Below are 26,794 nucleotides of genomic sequence, written 5' to 3' on the forward strand. Positions count from 1 at the left end.
GTTTAGAGGCTTAGATCACAGGCTCAAGAGAGTTCCAAATACACACTTGAACAAGAGATCTCCTACTTTGTTAAATAAAAATCCTCAGTTTTCTACTCAGTAGCATTTTTGCAACATCTCAGCAGCTGTGAGTTCACCATTACTGGTCTCACATCAGAGGTAAGTTATTAATACCATTTTGAACTAAATACATCAAGCAAGGGGCTCCCAAAGGGCACACATTTTATAATTTCAGGTTAACTATTTCCCTGACATTTGTACATACTCCACCCTCACAAAGGAAAGCTATCACAACCCTGCCCATCACCTGTGAGAAAACACAGATGGATCTCATAACTGCAGTAGTACCTCTGGAATCAAATACTTGTTACCCTGGGCAAGTACAGTATTAAAAACCTTGCAACAAACATACAGAGCATATGCTGCAGCAAACAGCTTGGTTATTTGGGGGCAGTGTGCTTCAGGACTTTACCTTGTACGATTACAACAGCCAAAATTTATTGATAAGGAACCCTATTTCAGAAAATTTCAAGACAAACTCAAGTAGTAAGCTGTGCAAGATGTAACATTTAAAGAATATGAAGTAAAATTAAAAAGATGCATTATTTGATGAAGTGCTTGGTTAAAAGCAGAGTAAAGACTTGACCACAGACTACAGGCCTTTGGTAGACCCCATCATTGCTGGAAAGTGAAGTATACAGCAATAGAAGGAGACTTTCTGTGGTCAGGGGAATAACTCCAGACCCACAGAAGCTGATCTGCTGCTTACCAGCTACAAATCACTGATTCAGAACCACAGAATGCTTGAAGTTGAAAGAGGCCTCTGAAACATGGATAAAAGTTACAATGGATTTGTGCTCAGTGGTTCTCACTTCCCTCTACGTGTAGAGATTGGGAACCCAAGGCAAAAAGCCAGAAGCAGGCACCACAACTTTCATTTACATGATTGAGATGTGTGCTAAGGTGAGCAATTTTCAGCTGCATCATCAATTTTCTACCACAATCCAGGCAGGGTGTGGAAAGCTAATTTCACGTACTCTGTAACATCATCTCAAATCAAGGTACAAGTCTACTTCCTTTTCCTCCTCCACTTCAAATAACCACTTCAACTACCTGTTGCTTTTGCTAATCAAAATGCTTAACTGAGAAAGAAAAAAAAACTGTATGTGTTGTCACCTGATCCTTAAAATACATGATGCAATTAAAATATCCCATGGACTTGTCTTCAAAAATGCAGAAAAGGATTTACTAATAAAGAATACGGGGTTTTGCTTTTTGCCACCACTCCAAGTGGGAAGTTGAATTCTTTCCTAATCCCACAGGAGTCAGGACACAGAGGGGAAGGGAGAAGAGTTTAGGTAAGGTGTGTTCCAGAAGACTTATGATGGAACTGGCCACATCACAACAGGCATCCAACAATTAACAGCAAAATCATTATTTAGTTGCATAGATATGCAAACAAAAAGGAAAAAAATTGTTGTTTTTCAAGGGTCTCTACCCACCTACACACAAAGGTAGTATTTCCTTTTATTTGCTAAAGCAGACCCACCTACAGTGCAATTTACGGCAATAAGATACAATCTCTCATAAAGTATTGGGTATAATTAAAGTGTGTCTGTTATAAAGGTAAACAGAGTGTACTAGGGTAAGCTGTTCCAGATGTCTTTAGTGCAAGATCTGGGACAAGATCAAACCTGCAGCTGCACATTTTCTCAGGGGTTATTATGGAGCTTTAAAAAAAACCAACCAAAAAAACCCCAAAAAATAAAAAGAAAATCACCTCTTGGTCCTGGACTCTAACAAAACAAATACAATTAGAACAAATGCCACTGCAGCCAATGCTGACAGATTTTAAGCCACATAGAAGTTACATGTTCAAAGACACTCCAGAGTGTAGTGTTAACCATGCAGTATCAAAGAGGGTTAGGACCAAGTCTGCCAAGTTATCTGTGTCACCAGAAATTACAGCAACATGAACCTGTTCTACTGCCTAAGCAAGTTTCTTGCTGAAACACACCTACGAATGATTCAGACAAGGTGTGGAAAGGCAGGTTTATATGTTACACAAAAATGCACTATTGTATTTTTCCATTCAAGCACATTTCATGCATAGAAAGGACAGTCAAAGTAAGCAAACTTTTGGGAACTGCATTATGTGTACACTATTTGCACTAAATTTTTTCAAGTATCATAAGTCCTCTTGAGCTGTATCATACAAATGTTAGATTCACTGTCTCAATGTGATATTAAATGAGCCAAAGAGCAAAACTACAGACATTAGAAAATAATCAAACCAAATCACTTTATAATCCACTCATTAATCTCATCTGGAAAAGAATGATACACAACAAGCATATCTGATGTTACATTAAAGATTTTGAAGATTTCAGCCGATTTTAAGAATAACAAATGAGAAAAAGTTTATCAATACCCATTAGAGCAGTGAACCTGTAGATTAGAATGTACCATGTGAAGTCTGAAAGTTTGATTAGCACTGCTTTATTAAGCAGTACTCTTACTGGCCTACTCTTTCAAAGCTTAAAAGAAACTTGGAATAAAAGTAGACCCATCAAAAAAAACAGAAGTCAGATCTTCCAAGGACTCACAGCATCAACTCAAATAATCTGGTATCATACACAACTGTTTCAGATTTATGGAGTTCCCATTTCAAATGGTTCAGGTCTCTTTTGGGTTAGCTTAAAAACAAGCACAAAAACTTGCTAGTGATTTCAAAATGAAAGACAAAACTAAATTCTGTTTCCTTTTTCAAATCCATTAAATCTCATGGATTCACTCTGAAGAGCCCCTGCTCCCAAAAGAAGCACCTCACCTGTTGAAGAACCCGGTCCAGTGGTTCAGCTTTGCCCAGTCCCTCTGGTGTTAAGCCACTGACTTCGCGACACTGGTCACTTAAGTCCAAGTTGTCTGCTTTCACCAGGGATTTGTGTAGCGTCCCTACCTAAAAACATTAAAGAAATTATGGACAAAAGTGAGCAACAATAGAAATAGCTCTTTCTAGCATTGTGTTGAGACTGCAGAAAAATCAGAAAGGTGCAGTATCACCTCCCGATAAATGCCAGGAGAAAACGCATTTGTCTATTTCACAAATCGAAACCTTTGGCCGCGGTTTCTCTCCCTCCCACCCCGGAGAGCCACGCTCTCTGCTTCGGAGTATCCAAGCCCATTTCATGGGAGGCCTTTTGCAGTTAGCACCGACTTTTCGGGAGTTGTTACGTACAAAGGGAAGATCACTTGATATAAAGGCAGTTTCGTGAATCCACTAATGAAATTGATAGTGCTGTTTGTTTTATCAAAGCCCTTCATCTCTAGGGGGTTATTTATGATAGGGCTTTTGGGGAGAAAAAAAATACTAGAGATGACTTTTAGGTTGGCCTAAGAATTAAAAGAAGTCAATATTCTCTTAAAGGTTATCCAAACATTGGTTAAACAAACAAAAAGCAGGCCCAAAGGGTCCAACGGTGACCGTGAGCCGGCTCCCAGGGAAGCGAGCACGCTGGGAGCCACCCGGGGGAACTTTTTGTTTTAAAGCTTCAAAAGTCCGTAGACATCCTCGAAGCTGCACATGATTTAAGACGGACGGGGCAGTGGGGTGTGGAAGCGGTCAAACTTTCTTGAAAAGTTACTCCTTCCCTGAAGACGGAACAAAAAGGAGCTTCCCGAGCGAGCGGCCCGGGCAGGGACTGAGCCCCGGGCAGGGACTGAGCCCCGGGCACGGGCCCCGCGCCCTCCCCTCCCCTCCCTTCCCTCGGTGCATTTGTGAAATGAACAAACGGCTCCGGGCAGCCGGCGATGCCCGGCACAGCCCGCTCGCCCCCGCCGGGGAACGCGCCCTCGCCCCGGATATCGAAGCCATACCTTCTTGTTCTGTAGATCCACAACTTGCCACACCAAGAGAATTAGTTCCCTCTCATCCGAACCCAGTTTAGCCCCATATGCACCAGCTGTTGCCCCAAACAACACCACCAAAGAGTCACTGTGCGAAGCCGTCATGACCACAGGGGGAAACAACTACAATCAAAAGCAGAGGTCAAAAAAAAAAAAAAAGAGAGGGGAAAAAAAAAAGCAAAAGAAAGACACACTAACAAGAAAAAAAAATTAAACCAAAAAAATCCCACAAGGCTCACCCCCTACCTCCAAGTAATCAAAGGGAAAAGGAGCGAACGAGAAGTCACAATATAAAGAGGAGAGAAAGAGCTATTTAGGATGTTGGGAAAGAAAAAAAACATGGAGAAAGAAAGCTCCCATCTCTACCTGTTCCCGGTGATCTCCTTCCCGGGCCCGATTGGGAGGTGAAATTAGCAAGCTGTGGGTTTCTCTCCCTCTGACATCATGGCAGCTCAGTCTGGGCTTGGGCTTTTTTTTTTTTTTTTTTTTTTTCTCTCTCTCTCTTTTTTTTTTTCCTTCCCTCTTCCCCTTCCCCTCTCCTGAGTTACCTGCCCTTGGTGCAGCTCATGTGACTCTAGTCAATCTCCCAAAGGGACAAGGCCATTGGGCCTCTGGAAAAGGTGTAGGAGGGACGGAGGGAGAATCAACGCCTGGCTGATCCGGCCTGATTGGTTTTTGAAGGAGATCAGAGGCAAACTCCCTTTCTCTGTTGAATTCTGCCTGCAGGAAGTGCCTCTACCTGCTTTCAGTTCAGCGGCTCCCGCCCGGCGCTGGGTGCGGGCTGAGCGCGCCCGGCGTGCGGGGCACTCGGGGCTCCGTGCGCTCGGACCCGCGCCCCGCTCGGGGCAAATCTGAACAATTTACGTGGCTAAAAGTAAAAAATTTACGTGACTTAGCACTGAATTCCACGAAAGAAAAGTCTTTACCTGCTTCTAAGTAATTGGCCTTTGTGCACGTTGCTGTGTGTGTATCCAACTACCGACACCAACGCTAATGTGTAATGAAAGTGTAGCATTCCACAGGGATTTTTAAGGGGTATTACAGGCAGAGAGTACTTTGTAATTTGGGCCCTGTCTTTCACATGGTTTGTAAAGATGGGTCTTAGAAAAACAATTCTTTTTGTTTTGAGAAAGGATGTATCTAGGAAGTTTTGCAAAAACACAGTGTAAAGACCTGCATTTTCTCTCCTACACGTGCTCGATAAGGAGCTGTCTCCCGGGCATTAACTGCAGTCCAAGGTGGGCAGCTTTTCTCCACTCCTCTCTCCTCTTTCACTGGTGAGACTACAACGGGAAATACCACCTAGTTTAGCTGCTGAAAACACTCCTGCTCAACAGCAGCGGCAATATTTGTAACATCGGGGACTGAGAAAAATTTCAGGGATATTTTCAAACTGAAATTGATTTTAAAGCAGAAAAAAAGATCAAAAGGCTTCTAAACTCTTTTGAAAGTTATTTTTTCTACTGCCACCATGGATGAGTTACTAATGATTTTTAAAGGCCAAATGCTGCAAGTTAGACTAGTCATAATTTTTCTTTTGTTTAATTAAGTCTTCAGTTTATATTTCAGTATTAGTGTTGTGTTGAAACAGAGTTTTTACTGAATGAAAATTGGTGCTGCTATTTAGCTACTGATGCCTATCCTGGGAAAATGAAGAGCTAGGCATTTAACTGTGAATACCTGATGGCTTAAAATATTAAATCACATTTTCTCATCGTCTTTCAAAATTCCAATTTTATAATTGATTAATTGTAGCAGTTATTATGGTCCTCCTTCTAGCAAGCACTGATTCCCCATGCAAACACCACCAGCAAGACTAATTCTATTTATTTCAGTGAAAACAAACTACAGTTCAAGGATGCTGTCCAATGTGAGGTATCTTAGAATTCATGTGTTACAAGTATTTACCTGACAGAGGCCATGCAGGAAACCTTGCACAGGTACTTCTCACTGAGCATCACAGGACAGTTAAACACCTCTCAGCCGTTGTCTCTGCAGCTCATGCAGCTGCCTGAGAAGCAATCCTGGAAATACTTTGTTACCAAAAGGGCAAATTCTTGAAAGTTGAAAACTTTAGGCTGTAACATGTATATATTTATATATTCAAAATATTTTCAGCTTTGTATTTTCAAGCATTGCTGAATTTATGCTGCAGCTATATTTTCCTCTGTCAATGCATTTCCAGAAGTCCTTGGTAGAATAAAACCCCATTCGTTTTCCTTCCGTTATAGCCTTTGGATATAGTGGTAATGAAACAGTGTAACAGACTGTTATTGAGTATGGGATGATTCTTATCCCTGAAGTCTGTAATAAGGACCATAAAAATGACTGCAAGTGTGAGAACTGTTCTTCTTTTCCCAACCTGTTCCCTGCCTCCCAAACTCACACATATATATGGGGGTGTTTGGAGAGAGGCAGTGTTTGTACAGATAAATGTAAATACAGATGAAGTGTAAATACACATTAAGTGTAAATACAAATTTTAACTGTAGCTATGTTCACAGAAAAAAAAAAAAAAACAGGCTGTGGCAATTTAGCTGTCTTCATGAGGACGTCATTTTGTAGCCCTAATATGTGAGTGCCTCATACATAATGGGATTTTAATTAGCAGATTTCTATAGAAGATCATACACATGATAAATTCTTGGCCAGGTTGACACATATGCTCACAGGCTCCAGTGAACTGGCTCAGAGAATGCCAATACATATGTAGTTGTCTTTAGGATCTAAGGTGAAAGAAAAATGGTTGTAATTCACTCAGAGCAACATGTCAGATTAAGGAAATCCTCCTCAAATCAATGCCAAAGACCCTTGAAAATTGATTTGAAATCTACACATGGTATTGAAGGCTGGTGAGCCCAAAAGCTTCTATGCTTTCTACAATTATATTAGTTCATCTCATAAAATGTAGCCTTTCTTCATAGAAAGCCCATCTGGTTTCTACTTTTAGACTGTCTTGACCCATATAATTCCACCGTTACTAATTTATCTGAACTATTCTAGCTAAATGAATTTAAAACATATTCTAAAATGTTTAAAAAACCCCTCAAATAAATGCTGGCCTTCCTGCAATATCACACATTTGAAAGTATCAGATTATGCAACTGGCTTTTCATTCATCTTCTATCCACAGCCCTCCCATTCTCTGCTCTGAACTATACTAGCAATTTATTGAGCTAAATAATGTGAAGGAATGACACCATATGTCTCAACAGAACAGCAACAGGATCCAGTTCCTGAAAAACATATGGGACAACCCCTTGTACACTGAGCATAGAAAAATTAATTTGTAACCAAGATCTTGCTGAAATAAAGAGTTATTGCTCACCTTTAGCTTTAATCCTGGTAGGCATATTTAGAGAGGTCCTTGTTTGTAGGCTCCATGCGAGGATTACGTCTCATAACTGAAACTGGGTGGAGAACAAAAGTTTTAAAGATGGACACTCATTGTTATGCAAGCTCAGTACTGTGATTATTTTCTTATTAATCAAGCAATTAAAACTGTAAAATAGATCAGTTTTACAGTTAGATCACATGAGAACACTGAAGAGACTCATTAAAAGCATTGTGCTTGAATGGATAAATTTGTAGTGGCATTTTCATTCTTACAGGGAAGGGAAGGGAAGGGAAGGGAAGGGAAGGGAAGGGAAGGGAAGGGAAGGGAAGGGAAGGGAAGGGAAGGGAAGGGAAGGGAAGGGAAGGGAAGGGAAGGGAAGGGAAGGGAAGGGAAGGGAAGGGAAGGGAAGGGATCTCTTTTACTATATTATTAAAAATTCCTGTGAACTGAATGTCCTGATGACTGAAGTCCTTTTGTTAAAGCCTAATAAAAGGAGTATGAAACTTTGAGACATGAGATCTGGAGTAATATCCTGGCTGCATTTAGATCTAGAGAAATACCTCAATAACCTTTCAGGGAATATGGAAGTCAATCATTTGTTCCAAACTAGTATGGTATTAAGAAGTTATTTGTCCTCATTAATATTTTACTCATCAGTTAAGAGGAGGAAAATAATGATGATATTTATCCCTATAAAATAGTTTGAAATACCCTGAAAAAAGTGAAATAACTATGAAGTTTGGTCTAATTTCAAAATTGGCCATGGTGGCAGGGCAAAGATGTGCATCAAAAGATGTCCAGAGGTCTCTTCTAGTTAATTTTTTTCCTATGATTTAGAGAAACAGAGATATTAAATTGAATAAGTATGGAGCCTTGGTATTTCTCTGCACAATAAGGATAATATTACATTCTCTGCATGCCTCAGCTTCTCCAAACTGAACTGGCACTGGAAGTAAAAGATCTGTGAGTGATGTGTAAGCAAATGTGAGAAGATATTTAGAATTCATCTCCATTCAATCCTTGGCTCCTGGATTGGATTGTAATATACTGCAGCAATATTTGCTAAAGGAGGAGCTTACTGCAACTCCTGAAACATAAACCCATAGGTAAAGAATTTTCTGGCATCCTTTCTTTAACAGAAAATGAGTGGGAAAATACACGGGAACAAGTGCTTAGCAGTGTTCTTTGATTGCTGTCCAGATGTTTGGAGAGATCTGATTTTTTGGTCTGCCAGGTAGTTGTGCCATGATTACAATGCATTGCAGAAGCCTCGAAATAATTTCCATTGAGATATCCACAGAAGCTCAGCAATCTGCAGAAGAGCTTCAGAACTGTGGTTCTGATGGATTGGTATCCTGCAGATACCAGCACCACAAAGCCACACTGGAAGCATTCACTTAGAATCCTATGTCAGTTGGAATTTATTTCTATTGACTTAAAGGTAAGTTAAAACATAAAATTGGTGACAAGATAAATAAAAATGAATTTACTTTCCCTATTATTTTACATAGCTTCTCTTCTTCATGGGATGACAATCAATGCAGTGGTTTAATCCTACAAAGATTTTATATGTGCTCAGTTCCCATTGGAGTATGCTGTGAGTTGTTTAGCCAAGTTTCTCCAGATTACACTTACCAGCCTTTTGAAAATCTAAGCATTTACTTTTCCACCAAACTTGTGGACAGATCAAACATGCATGCATTGTAGTGTCCTTCATAAATATTATTATAGATTTACATTAAAGTTAACAGTTTATAACAAATAAACTGAATTTCCTTTCTTTTTAAAATTGGAAATAATGTTGTCTGTCAAATAATTTGCTGAACAGTTTTCTGGATTTACAATAATCACTGAAATGATTGCTGACAGGGACCTCTGCAAGCCCCCTTGTCCAGCACTGGCTTACTGCCAGCACTGCTGGCACATTTAACCAGCCAGTATTTTGTCCAGCTGTGACTTGGAAACCTCCAGGGATGACCCATTCCAGTGCATTGCTGCACTGCTTTGCTGATGAGAAACTTTCTCTTGGTTGCCAATCTGATCTCATTGCTAAGTTTTTAAATAACTCACTGCAACTAGTTGAGACAGGATCTTTAAGCTATGGTAAATTCGACAAGCCATGTGGTACAATTCCTGTTACCTAATGAGATGAATATGCAAGGACTTCCTGGCCCTTTCAATCTGCCTTACCTGGGATTCAAAATTGACTTTGTGTGAAGCTTTATTGCCTTTACAACCTGCCTAAATACATTTCATTGCAATTGCTTCTTTTTTTACTAGTCTCAGGTAGAGTATAATATGAGAAAGAAAATTCAAAGGAAAATATCCTTTTGTGGCAGGTTTTTAATCAAGACTGACAGGTTTTTAAGCAAGACAGTCTTAGACCAGAACATTTCTATATACTAACCCCTTCTCTCTTTGCCCATTGAAAGCATTTAGCAGTTTACAAGTCTGTTGGTGTGGCAGAATAGCCAACAGTAAAAAATTTGCTTTTTAATGATAAAGTTAATCTAGTGAGGTATTTGTTACATAAGCTATAAAGGAAAGAAGTTCCATTACCAACATTCTTGCTACCATCACTATTGCCCTAGTGAAAGGAGCAACACATAAATTGATAACACTATCTACTGCAATAGCTAAAAGCCAAAATGCTCTCTGTTATTCACTAGTATTTACATGCAATTAAACAGAATAATCTTCTGAATTTATAAATAATAAAATTTAAAATTACACATTTATGCTTCAACAGGATAAAGTTATATCCTCTTGGGAAAAGATCATACTATTATGAGTTTAACTCCTCATAATAGTAAATGAGAATGACCTAATATCTACATAAAGCATTTAATTTGGGCCATTTTGTACTTTATATTTTAACAGACCAACTCAGAGATTTCCAGTCACGGGAGTAGCAAGACAGGAAATTCAGTAGTGCTTTATTTACCCTTACAGAAACTCCTTCAATGAATCAATGATATTCAGCCTGTCATATTCCCACACAGTGTACATTCACACTGTACAGCCAGAAAGTTCTCAGAAGTTCACTGAACCACAAAATCACTGATGTTTCAGAATGAGAAGTGGCCATAGCCATCTGGAACATTGGATTCCAGTCACCCATTTCCAGTCATCTCTGCATGTAAACACAAAAACCAAATAGAAAACATAAGACCTGTAAAGGCTGTTATCTACATCAAAAGATCTGCATGCTCCACACTGCTCTCACTTACTGAGAGCTGATAATCAGTGCTGCAATGCAGCAGTGATGAAAGAACTGATCATCAAATACAAAGGACTGTACACTGGAACTCCAAGCTATTCAATGAAAAACAACTGCAAGGTTTGCACAATTAATGATGAATTCATGCAGGTTACATCTCCTCAAGTTTTATTGAAAACTGGCTGATACTACTCTCTCTCATGAGATTATCTATGCAGAAATTACTAATCTCTGCCTGTTCATTCAGATTGTACCACAAGCTCTCAGCTAACATAAAAACCTTGATAAAAAAGGAAGGTGTGTTCCTATAATATTTAACTGCTCTGATATTTAACCTGTTTCTTCATTAGAATTTAATTAAACTTATTCCACATACAGATATGCTAATGCACTTCTTTTTCTCACCACAGTATAAAGAGAACTAAAATATAAATGCAAAACATAAGCAAAACTTAACCACCTGTTGAAGTACTTGGGCTTTGAGAATATTTCATTGAAGCATTTTGTGTAATAAATTGATTAATGCAATTATATGCAACCAAAATAGACATGATAGGACCTATCATTCAATAATTTCCTGATCTTTCACCTTGATTATGGTTATTTTGCTTCACTTCACTTCTACCAGCAATTGTTACATACCTAAGATCTGACAAGGGGATTTCAAACACACCCTGTGTCCTATTCTATCCAACCCAAGAATGGCATAATTTCCACAAAGAAGCAGACTCTATTTTTTTTTCTTTGTACTTCTGTTTTCACTGCCCTGTCTTGAAAGTACAAGGTCTTTAAAAAGTCTTGTCTGACTCATGACTACCAGCCTCTAGCAGAACTAATGCCAATTTCTAGGAAGATTGGATACTCATCCTATTATTTTCTACTCTATCATTTGCAGTTTTATAAGATAACTACAGATTTTGCAAAATAATCTGATTTTTTTTCTATAGCACCTCTAAATGCAATTGCTTGCATGGAAGGCTAGCTCACTTTGAACTCTATTACATAGTTACAGTCATATCAGTAGAGTCATCAGATCCTCACTCAAATAAATTTCCTTGTTCTATTCAACAAATGCTCTTTCACTTTAACCTCTGAGCATGATTAAACAAGTACCTCTTGCTATGGCCTGATGCTGGATCCTACACACTGTGGAAGGGAGACAGAAGTAATGTCCTCACGGATACATCTGGCTGATACAGGAGAGTGATATGGCTTCCTGAGAAGAAATATTCTCAGAGAAACATTGCACAGTCAGTAAATGTACTCAGACAGAGAGAAAACAGGTATACCTAGATTATTCCTTTTGGCACACTGTAGAAATTTTAAATTTAAGACGCCATATGATGCAATTCAGTGGATTTTATCACTTAACAGCTATAGAATTGCTTTATAAGCACAGATAATAACTAAGCACATACAAGCAGGTGCAATTCCCTTCCCAGCAAGTTGGGGTTGTGATAATATACCCTGACAGAGCTGTTTCATAAGTGCCAGTACTACCTCACCTCCTTTTCACAACCCTCTGCTAATGTGGCACACCCTTGTTTGGCAGGAAATGTCACCTTGTGTTCAGTCATTCCTTGTTTTCCTCAAATAATTATTTCAACCACGGTGTCACACAGTTAACATACATTAATATTTTGCCTTTTCTACACTGAAATTCCTGGTGGTGAGGAAAAAAAGAGAGCCCTGGAGCACAGGAGAGGAGGTTACCTGGCACATTCTGGGAGGGGCTCTGCAGTGACTTGGGTGAACGCAGCCATGATAACACTCTGGCTCTGGGTGAGGTAGATCTCTAGGACATAACTAACTTAGAACTACTCCTTTCCAGACTCAAGTGCTCTGCTTTGTGTGAGGAGGGAGTCTGAGGAGTCCATCCTCTATTCTCTAAAGTGGAGTCATTCCCTCATTTGGTTCAGTTATCCCGGAAAAAACAGGACTCGTGGAAATGGGCACACAAGGGGGTACTTCTGCCTGCTAGATCATGAATCCATGGCTTTAGGGCACATCCAGCTTTCTAGGGCCAGGTACCGCTGAACCCCTGCAGCCTCACTGAGGACAGTCAGGCCAGCTGTCACTGTCACACTGAGTCACCATGGGCAGTATTTTACACCTACTTTATATAGACATAAGATGCAAGATTGTGAAATCAGGTCTTCCTGTCTCTTCAAAACTCTGGATTACACTTTATGTAGGAATCTGTATCAGAGGATGTATAAAACATCAAGTTTTTGATAAATTAATGTGTAAATTTCTCCTTTTCTCACAACACATCTTGCAAAACTGACTTTAAAACACATGATATATTTTTCACTGTTATCAAAAGCACATGATTTATCTATTCAAACCTTGTGGATCTGTTTGGTTTAGGGGAACAAGGTGGAGCCCACCACCTTCAGTCAAGGATTGGCTGCTTTAATCAAAGAGATGTGAATAGCTTGCATTCTCAACTTTTGATTTCCACAAAGCCTGTTTGTTTTACTTAAGGCTAGCAGTCCCTGTTGCCAAGGAATTGCTAGGGAGCTAAGCCACACCTTTATGAATATACTTAGCACTTCCTGCTCTGTGCAGCCTTAAAAGCAGTCTCCTCTACTCCACAGAGATAATTGGAGGTTAAAAAAACATAAACATCTACATCTTAAGATCTTGCCTGGCTGGCAAAGCCACCTGTCTTTGTGCTCTTGTTAAACAGTTCACACAAGGTCTTGGGGAAGTGTTTACCATAAGTTGTATTTTTCAGAAGAATTCCATGTTTGGGATGGTGATAATATGTTTCTTACCCTTTCATCTGTTTGAATCCAGAGCTTCCATTGGTGGCTGCTTTGTGACAGAAGAAAATGAATTGGTGTGTTCCTCTGAAATCCCTCTGGGCTGGTGCAGATGCTGTAGGCTGACTGGCAGCTCCAGCACACAGGGTAAGGGTTCATTATTTGTAATATATGTAAACAAACCTCTCAGTGCTCTGAGGCAGCACCATGGTGTAATTGCTAGATCACTTGCATCCTCCTTTTTCTGCTTCATCTGTAATTTAAATTATTATATAGAAGGATTTGTCAGTCCTGTTGATGCTCAGTAATTACATCAATCTCAGGAAGTTGTGTTTGCTGTTTGTTTGGGGTTTTTAACATAGTTTACTTAAAGAAACAACTTTTAAACACACATATATTTAGTGCTATAAAACAAATCTAAGCATAGAACTCATTGCTGAAATTTATGCTGTCTAAAAATGCCTAAAGCAGGCAGAACATTCACATCAGGAGCATTCTTACTGATGAATCAGTCCCACAGTTTCATAGATTTCCCTCTTTAGCCTTTCTTCTGATGCAAAATATAAAACTATCTTTTGTTTTATTGTCACTGCTTACTGCAAATGGGAACTGTGGGAGCCTTCAGGCTCCCACTCAAGATTTCTTACAGTTTTCATGACATGTTATAAATGATAGCAGCTTCTAAGGCTTGGGTGGGTAGTAGGGATGATTAATAAGATACAGTTACTGGCACAGTAGTGAGGTGGAGTAGGTGTGAGTAATTGTATTCTGTGGGAACTTAATCGGAATCCTCTGGTTCATGGGCATGAAAGTATTTTGTATTCCCAGCATTTCTAAGAAAAGGACAAAAATCCAACAGCACCTTAGTGCAAGTTTCCTTAAGGATTTCTATACAGAGAAAGATACAGGCAACAATAGAAAACAAAAAATTTGGAATCAGTTACTTTATTACTACTTTTTTCTTTTTTCTGAGAAAGAAATCTGCAGTGCACATTAAAATGATGTAGACTCAAATGCAGTGGGAAAGGATTCTCACTTGAGGACTTAGAACTTGTTGTACAGGCCTAAAAGCACTACAGGGAACAGACAATGCATTTGAGGATGGAGCTTCACTGCTTCATCACTGCAGTCTCCATAATAGTCCCAATACATTATTGGGGGGCAGAGAAAGAGGTTGTGAGCATACACATAATGAAACTAAACTAGTGGGTGTAAAGTAACAGCCAGTTCCATTTATTTGCACAGTTTATCTATAGTAGCAACCAAAGTCCCAGTAGGCAAACAGCCTGGACAGCTGCTGTGGAAGAATGGATTCCACAGCTCTGCAAGGATTTCATGTGAAGCAACACCCTCTTACTGGGATTAGATGCCTTACTCAAGGCCAGCCTCAAAGGGATTTACAAATCCACCATATGCCCTTATTCAGAGTCATACAGTAATGTCTTCATTGTTTGTGGCCAATATGCTGCATCAGAGACATTTGTTTTTTTCTCCTAATGTAGAAAAGAAAACACCCCTTCCTTAGAAAAATCATAAGGGATTGGTAATATGGGGATTAAGCAGGCAGGATTATACAGTCTCAGCTGAAAAAAAAAGTGTATGACAACTGACAAAAACTGTTACATCCCTTTCAGGAAAAGGGATTATTAAGCCAACAGTTCTGCAAGTTAGGCCTACAGTTCCTGGCTCTTGGGCAACAAGTATTCATTATCAAATGCTGCTATTTAATATAAAATGTGCTCTCTTCAGTCTTCATGTGCCTTTCCACAACACAATCAAGGCTAGAGGACAAAAAGCATTTGTCACATTTCAACAGGGAACTTGGTTTGGCATTGGGCATGATGGTTTGTACAGTGGGTTAGGAATACTGAGGGAAAGGATGGGCACCAGAATGCTCTTAAATTCATAAAACCACAGTTCCTACCTTTATTTTTAATATGAAACAAGCAAATGTATGCATCAAGATGTTGTAATGTATAAAGAAAAATTAGTATGGGCATGAAACACTGAGGAGTTTATTTGATCTACTCTCCTTGACTGAGACAAAAGACAGTAATTTCAACAGCATTGTTTATGCATGAAGGAAAATCAGAGCACAGGGATCTATTTGTTTCTTTAGCTCTTTAGAAAATAAAGATATAGACTGCCTGAACTGCTTCAATTGCTTCAACATCAAATGTCAAAGAATCAAAATATTAAAGTTCAGTTTCCTAATCTATTTCCTGAATTAAAATACAACTTTCAAACATTAACATTTGGATAGCAAGCTCATCAAAACACATAATCCCACATTACAGACAAATATGGATGTATATCTACATGCACATATACATAGCTCCTTTGTTACATATTCATTTTCATTCCTCACCTTTCTGTTCCCTCAGAGTTTTCAAGTTTGGGCCAAAGGCATATACTTGATCTGTTCTCACTTAGCATTTCTGACTTCTTTAATCTTCTTTTAATTCATATTTTTCTATCCTTTCTCTCAAGTATCTGAAAATACAGAACATTAGATGAGTACATAGCAATGCAGAATAATCAAATGTCTGTAGAGATCACAGCTTTCCCACAATAGCATTATAAGTATAAATTGAATACATATTTGACACATCATTCACAAATTGCTGCCTCCCCCTGCTCCCCAGTGAAAGGAAGCAACACTTGAAAGAAAAACTGCCTTAGTAGTGTGGCATTTACATCTGCTATAAGGCCATTTATACTTAATTTCACATTTGATTTTGAGTGTGAGATTTTCCTACCAGCAGTAGATATGACCTTTTCAAGGAATGACTGCATAGGAGAAACATGCTCCTTTCACATAAGTGATTCTTTATGATACCTTTCCTCCACCCCTCCCAGCAGTGCCTTCATGTTCAAGCAGCTTCACTCTGAATTTACTATAGCTATGCAATTCTTGCTCATTGTAGCCCTTAATAATTGCTTTCAATCTGGATAATGCTGTTGCCATATACTCTGTGCAAGGCTACACCTTAAACACTAATAAAATGAAGTTCATGTCAGAACAGCAAGGACTACTTCTGAACTGCTTGACTCAACACAATTTTTTCATGGGTGGTTATGAATAACAAATGCTGCACAGGAGGGTGGTAGAAGCCCTTCTCTTTTTCTCCTCATTACTTTTCCTCTGTGTAACACACACCAACACATGGCCACAGCTGCAGTCCATGTGCCTCAGTTTGACATCCTTGAGATAACAAAAGGCATGACTGGCAGAAGACTCTCTGAGGATTCTGGATTCAGGATATCTGCTCCCACTTGACAATAGCATGAAATTATATTTTAGCCATAATTCTGAAGACATCCTCTCAGCAAGGGTTTTGGAAAAGGATGAGGATATACTCTCATTGATAAAGAACACACAAACCAATTCTGGGTATATCAAACCAACTCCAGCATCAGGCATTAGTCCAAAGCTGGATCATGACTGAATTTTTCCTAGGGCATGCAAAAATTCCAAATGTGATGTAAACTGCATTCCTTCAAAAGATTTGCTATTTTTTGGCATTTGCTCAGTTTCTCAAGAAGTTTCACTGGGACATGACAGGTATCAGCAGCGAAGGCAGAATTCAGCACAGAGCTAACTTGCTGCATTCAAGTTCAACAATGTTTCCTGTTAACCAGAGTCAATAGAAATCAGCAAATAAAAGACTCCCCTGGGCCTTGCAAAAATTCATTTACTAGTCATGAGTAGAGCATGGGTGAATTCCTGTTGAAAGTTAAAGCAAAAGCTTTATTGTCATTACTTTTTATACAAATTAGCCATATTATACTTCCTGGACTCTGGATCCATTCTGAATAAAGAATGCATTGCTAGTGTCATATTCAATGTACCTATTCCTTTGCAATATTTAGATGTATTTTATTTCATCACAGAAAGCTATGCAGTGGTTGCAGGTTGTAAGGACATCTGTTATATTTTTCTTCATTTTCATTTTGAACTTTCCAAAACTGTGTCCTTTGCCCACTGCTAAAGGGTAGAATTATATTAATGGAACATAAGTGTAATTTAGTCTCTGTAAGGCCACACACAACTTAGGTATGCAGTCAAATATGCTCTAGAGAGCTGCACTTCTGTTCAGCTGTGTAACTATGAACCTCTTCCATGAGATACTCTAGGAGAGGGGAGTGAGACAGTGTCCCAGAGCAGGGCTCTGCAGTTACTGCCTTACCTTCAAATCTAATGGTGTTAGCAACTGAATCAACATCTCATACTGAATTTTCTCCTCTGTACTCATTAAAAAAATAATCCTAATTTGTTTGTTTTTCAAGAAATAGTAGAAGTAACATTAAGCTCTACCTTGACTACTTTGATGATTGGACCACTGAGCTGATCTAACACTATTCAGACTTGCAAATCTTATATGATGAATTTTGTGTGAAGAGATTCTAGCTTTTGTTTGTTTTACAAAGTATTATAAAAGAAATCTCTGCTCAGAGTTGTGCAACATCTTCTGCCTCCTCTTTCTCTTTGCTTCCTTCAACTTAATTCTCATAATTCTGCTTAATGTCCTGGGAAGACTTGACAGTCAAATTTTTCCCAATGATTAGACTTTTCCCTTTCCCTCCAGATTTGTGTGTTCTCTGGTCCAATTCGAATTTTTTACCCTGGAGAGGAATATCAAAACAAGTAGATGTATCTGAAACTTACAGTAGGCATGTTCAAACAGTAAAAAGTCTCACACTTCTTTTGCACTACAAAGAAAACCACAGGATAATAAACTCATCCAATTTTAAGTATAAAATATGTATGTTTATATACATATAATAATGACATGTGGGAATCTGATACATGACTTTCATAATATAGAGGTGATAGACAAAAGCCTCAAAGAGCCTTGGATATTCTTCCCCTTTCCCTTTCCCTTTTTAAGTGGGCATTTTTCTTTATAGCCCACCCAGAACTAGGTCACCATTGAAAATGTTCTTGGGCAGTGACTGCACAATAAACTCAAGGCAAGAGGACAAACATACTCCTGCACCACTGTACAGTTTGTCTCAGTGTGGCAGGTGGAACAAAAGAATATTTTGATTTGTTAGAAAAGAAAAAAAATTGGAGTATTTTACATGAACTACAGCTCAAAAAAGACAAAAAATAGAGTAAGATTTACAGTCCATAAGAACATTCAGTATCTACATAGATACAACAGTATCTATGTCCTGGATGTCAAATGGTAAATGTCCATTTATTTGTCCAGTGTAGCTTACATCTTTACTTTTAACCCTCACAGCTGAGTAATAGAGCATCCTCCATTGAGGATGAACATCAGAGCTTGAACATTTTCTGTTATGCAGATCATGTAGTCAAGCTATGATCCAGAAGGAAAACACAATTCAGCTCTCATGTGGCCTAAAGCTAAGAATTTTTCATATTTTGTGTGACTTGTAGCTAGCTAACACAGAATTATGTTTGAATAGCTGGCCTGGCAAAGACCTATTCAGCCTCAGAGTAAGGAAAACGTTTCCAGACTGGTGTAGAAGAACAGTCATGAGTGACAACATTCAATAGTCTCAGCAGCATTGCTGAGAGAATGCTGGACTAGCACTTATGAAACTGCTAAATTCATGGTGGACTAATGCACTGCTCTATCACTTTTCCTCTTAGTGGGCAAGATTACTGCAAAACTGGTTGAGGGTGTTTAAGTTTCTTTGTGTTTTGTTTCATTGCATCCTAGAACCAAGGGAAATTTCTAAAATTTTCATATTGAGATAATACCTAAGTCTAAAACTTTATTTGTTTGAATATTAACAGACAACAGGCTCACATGACCACCTGCAAATTTGAGTTGAATTCTGAACTTAAATTCTATTCAGAAAAATCTGAAATTTGACACATGCCTTTTCAAGTAAAGCTCCTGAACACAACTTTTGAAGTTAAATACTGCAGCTAAGCTGGTTTAACAGCTTGGCATTGCCAGAAGTGGGAAGCCCTTGTTGTTTCCCCATACTTCTTTTTCCCAGCCTCATGTATCCCATCTCTTTGTACCTGCTGTAGTTGTGGTCAGACTCTGGCTGAACCAAAACCACTTGTTAATTCACCAGAAAAACCCCTTTTGATCACCAACCAGACTGACTGAGTTCTGTTACTGCCAGGGCCCACGTAAACAGAGGGGCCACAGTCAGGAGGCAGAAAAAAGAGTCTCCTTTTAGCAAACCATAAGACTGGCCAAAGCCTCCCTTTCATTACTAACACAATGTAAAAAGCTGATTTTGTGTTTTTAACCAGGGGTTTAGGACTTGTTTTGGCAAGTAAATTTTGGGGGGAATTTTTAGAAGCCTTGACTCTCTAACTATTCTTTAGCTAAACTAAGTCACAGTTTCACAACTTTTTTCTTTTTGACAATTGACTGGGGCCAAAAATGCCATTTTTACGATAAGCTGCTTTCACGAGTGCGGCTGTGAAGAGGAATCACCATGATATCATGCCCTTACAGGGTCCTTCAAACAAATACTTTAGTGTGACAATAATGTAATCACACACTTCCTGAAGGAAATTCCTTGGCTGAAGTGCTGTGGCATTCAATTTAGTCAGTTTAGTACAGACCATATTGTTCTAATGATAAAAAAAATAATGTACTTCAGATGCAGGTACAGAAGGAGACAAGGCAATAAAGTGACAGTGAGCACCAAATTCTTTATCAGCTAGTGGGTCATGCACCCATAGCTACTTAGCACTATTTTGAAATACTCACAGCAACTACTTCAGCCTCTGGGTCGTTGGAATTTTACATTTTCAAATACTTTGAGAGTGACAGCTAGAGCACAGAAGAAGGAAAAAAGCTGAGGAAAAAAGAACTATACAGCACTGTCCTTAACACACCCTTTTAAAGAGTTCCTTTTTAAAGTATAACTTTAGTCATCTACGAATTGGTTCAGGTTTTCAAGAAAAGACTCCAATTTGATGGCTGGAATAGTCATTTTATAAGCACCCTGTCCCCATTTGTTAACCAGCTTTGCTCATGAATAAATACCATGCTGCATTTTTCCTCCCCATCCCCACCTTTTAAGAACAAAAGCAGCCTCAGGCCATCGACTCTTCCCCATCACCCTTTTAATCTCTGAGAAACAGCTTCTTTCTCAATTGCTCTTGCTTAACGAATGCAACATTTAACACCCCAGATGAATCAGCACTGAGCTACAAGTAACCTTCTGACTACTGATCCTTCAGCTCCACAGCACTAAATTTACTGATGAAAGTGCCTGGACTGTGAGCTCCATTTTGGGAGGTCATTTTAGAGTCCACATTTGCTTGTGATACTTCCTCACCTCTTGTTCCTTTGAATCTGCCTCTGGAATTCCAGTACATGCAATTCATTTCTGTGATGTGGTGATTTCTGATTATCAGAATTCGTGTCATCTGTGTAGTTTTTGTTCTTATCTGGGCAGAACCTAGATGATGTTTGAAGTTTAGGGGTTCAGGGTTTAGTACAATACTTACAGAAATTCCCTTTACGACCTTACCAAAGATCACAAGGAAGCATTTGAAAAGCTGTTGAAAAGACAGCAGCTCCAGTCAGCAGAAAGTTTCTTGTTCTCATAGGAACTAAACAAGAAACTCAAGCAGATGATGGAAACAAGAGAACAGGTTTGTTACAAAATCTTTCCTCAACAACATGAATATGTATTTATTGGTACATACATACATATTTAAAATGTAAATTATGGAAGTATACACACACACACACACACACACACACCTTTTTTCCCCAGCAGTTATTCCTTAGACTGGACAAGGATGAAATCCTTTTATATTTTTGCTGGAGTTCTAACTTGTTCCTGTGTGCAAATTTTCTTTTTTTCCACTCCTAAGTTTATATATATATATATATATATATATATATATATATATATATATTTATTTATTTATATTTATATATATATTTCTATATTTCTATTCTTGTGTCTCCCCACTACCCCATCCAGGAAGAACATGCTGTCTTTTAGGCAAGTGCTCTGTGAATGTTTTCCTTCAGTCGTACACGTGGTCCCATCCACCCTCAAGAGGCGAAGGTGGGGCTGTGTTGCTGTGTTTGTTGTTTATTGAGCAGCCTCTAGTGGTTCCCCAAGGAGCCACCCAAGGCTGTAACTGCTGCAGAGGCAGCAGGTACCTGCTCACACCTTGCACTCAGAGAAATGCTCTGAAATTGTCATCTTGCCTAGAACACTGTTGGGCCTTTCTTTAGCTATCTCCAGTTTAACAGAGAAATTCTTCTAGCAATGAAAAATCTTTATTAGAAACCCATAATTGGAATAAAACTTCAAATTACTGAGAGATTCCTGCTTGGGCTGATAAAATCTTCATTCCTGAAACAGGTGGTCCTTGGGCAGCAGCAGTGTGAGCCGTTAATATAATAAAAACTGTCCAGCATATGAAAGACTGAATATATATTAATAATGAAAAAAATTTATCAAATTAATTACAAAGGATTTAAAATTGTTTCCATTGTTTATAATTATAAAATTAATTATAATAGCTTTCTATTTGTTGCCACTGTTTATGCTTAAATACATAAACTCGGTGCTCTAATATTCTGTTAGCTTGAAAATGTAATCTAAAGAACTTCAAGCTTACACAGAAATTTTGGGCTCAGAAATTTACAAACTCATATCTAACTATTTTGTCATGATAGATTGATATGAATAAATTTTTTTAACTTTTAGTACCAGATTTTTTTCTACTAAATATCAAGAAGATTCAGCAGCATATGTGTTAGTTCACATGTAAAAACCAGTGATCATCACAGCAAAGAACAAAAGCTATATTTGAAGTATCTACATAATAATTCCTCTGACAACCTAAAACTAAACTCCAAAATGCTCCAACCATTTTTTTTCAGCCTGGTTAGGATTCTGAGAAAAGATTTTTCAGCTGATTCTCTACATTTGCATCCTAAAACTACTGTTGAACTCTTCCCACCAGTAATGAATTACTCAGTGCGCCGGGCATGTTTTCACTACAGCCGAGATCCACCAGCCCTGCCCCGAGGGGAGCACAGCTGCCCCACCTGTCAGCATGCAGATATGTTTGGTATGCCCAGTCACATTCACAGCAAAGCCTGCAGCCCACTAACAGAAAGATTAGGGTTTCCTATTACCGTGAGGCACGTTTCCAGCAGATCAAAACAATGGACTAAAGGGATACTCTGAAACTAGGAAGCCAAATTTGCAATATTTTACACTTCTACTAAAGATACTTTGAAATCCTAAAAGAAAAAAATCTTTTTCTTGAGTTTCTGAAACCCAGTACAGCCTGGGGTTTGATTTTTTCTTTTTTCTTTTTAATTTTTTTTTCAAAATGCTTTTCCAATTGCTTTTAGGTGAAAAAAGCTTCACGATTTTAGATCATTAAATAATGTTCTGAAATAATATCTCATAAATCCAGGATCATGAAATAATTTCAGAAATCTTATTTGTACTAAGTTAAAGAATATTTCTGTAGTCATTGCTTTGTTCTTATTTCTTGGTATCCCAGGCTGGTAGTCCAGGACAGCCTCATAAGGTGGGAAGTGCTAGGAAAGTTTGTCATCCAAGATCTGAGAAACAAAATGATTAAATATCTGGGCCCTCATCTTTTATTTTTGCCCCCATCTCATCCTTACATTTACAGGCCTCAGTGAGGTTGGTCCTCCACAGTCATTTTCACCTGTTATCCAATGCTCCCAGCTAGATGCCAGTTTTTGCTGCCTGTTTATTTATGCCCAAACCTGTCTTTCACACTATCCCTTAAATCTAGAAAACCCTGCTCAAATTAATTAGTATTCAACTTACCAGCCTCAAGACATGTTTATACTCTGATGTTTACAGTAAACTGCCAGTTGCAGTGGAGAGGAAGGTTGCATGCAGGGAATTTTGATACCATAAACACTGTTTACTTCCAGCTTCAGGAAGTCTACTCAGTATGCAAATAACTGGACTCGTTTCTCTTTATTGTTTATTATTTCTTCCACTAAATTAGCTGCTGCAGCTATTGCAATATGGCTGAAATAAATCTCAATGCATTGTTTGAAGATGATGGGACAGAAAGCTGACTATTGCTGTGTCTCTTCTGTTTGATACTGTACTTGTATTAAGTAATTTCCATGTGCCAGGAGCAAAGCTGCCTAATTAACATTTATACTCAGGTAGCACTCAATTCACCTTTTAAAATTTTTTTACACACAAACTGATTTTAACTGTATTTAGAAGCAAAGATGTTTTGTTAGTGGGATATAGTAAAATTTATATTTATCTGCCTTACTTTGGCTAAGGACTTGAAGAACCAAAGCTTGCTCTTCAATCCTTACTCCATATCCCAAGGGGAAAATTCAGTCATCTGTAAAAAAGAAATGAAAGGAAATGTAATAGACTGAACTCCATCAGATCAAATCAGCTTCACCACAATAAACAGATCTGATTCTATATAATATTATGCAAGAAAGAAAATAATGAATCCCTGAAGTTTATAAGCAGAAACTCAGTTTATCCCTGATTTATAATGTATTTTCTCTGCATAGACACACATGCACACACAGAGAAAAAGGGCTGTTCCTAGCAGCAGTGAATCTTTGACATTCCTGCTCTAGCCAGCAAGGGTTAAGAGATAGTGTACAATAACAAACTTCATTATAGCAGTAGTAGTCTCACAATGTTAAAGGACCATTCACAGACAATCACAAAATAAATTCATTATGTGTTTAGAAAGACTATTCAATTTGTGCATGATGTCATGCATTTATGAAGATAAGTTGAGAAAATAGACATACAAAATACTGAACAGAATAATCAGATCTCTCATGGTGTGGCCTCTGTTGTCAAAGGACACATGAGGCTGTTCTCATTTACAAGTTCATGACAGAAGGAAAATTCATGGGATAATTTTGCAAGACACAGGGTTAGCAGGACTTGTGTTAAGGCCTCACTGCTATAGTACCTCAAACCCATTTTTCTTCCAATATTTGATATTGGGAGTTTCTTTCCTTATGCACCAACATGACAAAAGTGCTGTAAAACCTCTCAAAGAAGGGACTTGAATGACTGAAAGATGTGGCTAAGGAAACAAGGAAAAAGGAAAATAAGAGGATGAATATAGGAGAAAAAATTCAAACTCAATATGAATGTTAATGTAATACGAATGTTACAACTGTCAGGAGAGAGATATAAAGAGAAAAAGAACAGTACACCAAAAACATCTGAGAAAGACAATCTAATGTGGAAAGAACTGTCATGAAATCAGAAAGTCTTGACTCTTTTTCCAAATTACCTCCTGTGTGTCCCAAAACTTGTACAGAGTTTACTTAATCTACTACATTTTCTGTCTGTAAAATCAGAAAGAATGCTTATCTGATAGGCAATTTGGGTACAGAAAAATCTGTAAGTAATCTTCAGGCCTATCAAGTTTCATGCACTAATTTGTGAGATTTCCACAACTGTTTCCAAACTCACATTCTCATAGAGCCAGCCCTCCATAGCTCTGCTGGGCAGTGCCACAGCTTCTCTTTTCTCCCACCTCCCATTCACAGCCCCAGGCTCCCTCCAGCCTCTGCTCCCAGCACTTTTCCCACACATCTGCTCCAGGCACTGTGTGACCTGTGGGCAGGAGGACACTGCTTGTTTGAGGGGGTCTCCTGTTTGTGCAGCTACAAATCTAAGATGCTACAGAACTGGAGAGAGTAAAGTCCCTTGGGTGGCAGAAGCATCTTATGAAACAAATGTTTGGCTAGGTCCATAACACCAGGAAAAGTCAAATCTCTGATTCAGCCTATTCGACAAGGGTTAAACAAATGAGTGAACAAGTTTGATGTGATAAAAATGTTGTCTCTTACTTTTCCTGAGGCTTTTTTCCTATTTGCTAGTGAAGTCTTGCTCCTTTGCAACCACCTGTGGTCAGTTTTGTTTTGTTTTGTTTTCTGGGAAAAAACCCCTGAAATAGAAAAATATATGTAATTGGAAAAATACCCCAAATAAACTGTTATATAGAAGGCAAGAAATTGTAAAGAGAACTATGTTGTCCAATAGCAAACAGCATTCACAGAAGAAAATTCAAGCAGACATAGCCAAAGCAACTACAGAAGAATGCAAACATGATTCTGTAGCTAGAAGAATACTAATAATGAGAACAAAAGATATATTGTTAATACAAATGATGGAATGAGAAGAATTGTAAACAACATTCACTGAAAGAAAACATCAAATTAGACATTCAGTGAATAAGTTAATTTTTTTTTTTTTCAAAAGGCCCCACACCTGGAAATGTAAATAAAAGGAATATTGAGAGAGAGATGCCACACAGAAAAGATTAACAAAGGAAAAAAGTCATTGAAAGCCATAGAATATTTTCCAGCTTTCTGTGAAGGTTGGATTTAGAGTAAGGAAGATGAGGGCAGGGTATTTATACCATGTTAAGTTAAACCTTTAGTTTAAGAAAATAAATTGTGAAAGTATTCTCTTTATTTTTAAGTATAGTTGAGAGTCAAATAAGAGCTTCTCCTAAATAGCTTCAGGAAGTACTTACTCCTCTCTACAGGTTAAATAGGGAGTCCAGAGAGTGACAAGTGGCTGAGACAAATCAGCAGTTCCTGGAGGGAGGGCACTGAGTCCTGTCCCCACCTTTCCAGCTCCTATTTCTTTTCTCCCACATCTTCCTTGAGTTGCCTCTGAACTTTATCTGATTCATTCCAAGGTCAGACAACAAAATTCACTAACTTGGCAAAAAATGTGCACTTTGGAAGGTGGGCAAAGGTAACTCCTGTTGTTTTATCAGGTTGAAGAACCTGCAGGCAGATGAGCTCCAGAGGTGGCTGAAGGTCAGCAGGGGGATCACAGAGCCAGGAGCAGAGTGGGGTACAGGAGAAGGGCAGAGGGAAGAGGGAAGTGCTTCATGGCAACAATCAGCTTTAGCTGAAGTCAGCCGGTTTTGTAGCTTAAGCACCTGAGTTAAATACATGAAGTGATGTGGAGGGAAGTGTGCACTGCCATCCCTTAGGTACACAGAGGAGGTGCCATTACTGCTCTTGCATCTTCACACCCTTATGGTTCTTATTCATGTTAATCATCTCCCCAGCAGTTTACTAAAGCTGAATTAGGAATATTTTCCACTGCCAACCTCTCCTGCACTATTCTGCTCCACAGCACTGCTTTTTTGTTATAGTACTGAAAGTATGACACAAGAGGAAGGTAGTGTTAGATTTACACACTTCTAGGTTTTATTGCAAATCTCATTATGCTTGTTGGGTTTTATTTTTAGACTCAAAACCTTATATTGTGCAAATAGATGACAATCTGCATTTTCAAATTTTCATTTCTCAGTGGTGTTCTCTGTTTTCTTGTTTATAGAGCCTTTTGTTATATATTTAAAAATCCCTGATTCTTTAATATACCTTATCTATACTTCAATATACCTTAGTCAGGAAGGCTTTGTATGGTATTCGGATTAAATTTAGCCAATTTACAACTTTTTTTTCTATTTCTAATAACCAGGCTGCTTGCCCCTATTCAACAAAGTTTAAGCAAAGGGTGAAACAAGGATTCTACTGCCTGTAGGAACAGATGAACAAACAAGCTGCTACA

At 38.5% G+C, this 26,794-nt stretch overlaps 1 protein-coding gene across 1 annotated transcript in view; it reads right to left on the minus strand.

Annotated features, from left to right (window-relative positions):
- The window catches only part of ESRP2 (epithelial splicing regulatory protein 2), a 43,686-nt gene extending 38,280 nt beyond the window's left edge, over nucleotides 1-5,406 (minus strand). Inside the window, exons 1-2 of the mRNA XM_071440426.1 lie at nucleotides 3,877-5,406; nucleotides 2,831-2,959 (exon numbers count right to left, since the gene is read on the minus strand). Coding sequence (XP_071296527.1) covers nucleotides 2,831-2,959; nucleotides 3,877-4,011 — 264 coding nt within the window. The 5' untranslated portion in view covers nucleotides 4,012-5,406. The remainder of the gene's footprint in view (nucleotides 1-2,830; nucleotides 2,960-3,876) is intronic.
- Nucleotides 5,407-26,794: the final 21,388 nt, after the last annotated feature.

This window comes from Agelaius tricolor, unplaced genomic scaffold (assembly GCF_023055355.1).
Source record: "Agelaius tricolor isolate 1412-34295 unplaced genomic scaffold, bAgeTri1.0.p SCAF_15, whole genome shotgun sequence".
Lineage (NCBI taxonomy): Eukaryota > Metazoa > Chordata > Aves > Passeriformes > Icteridae > Agelaius > Agelaius tricolor.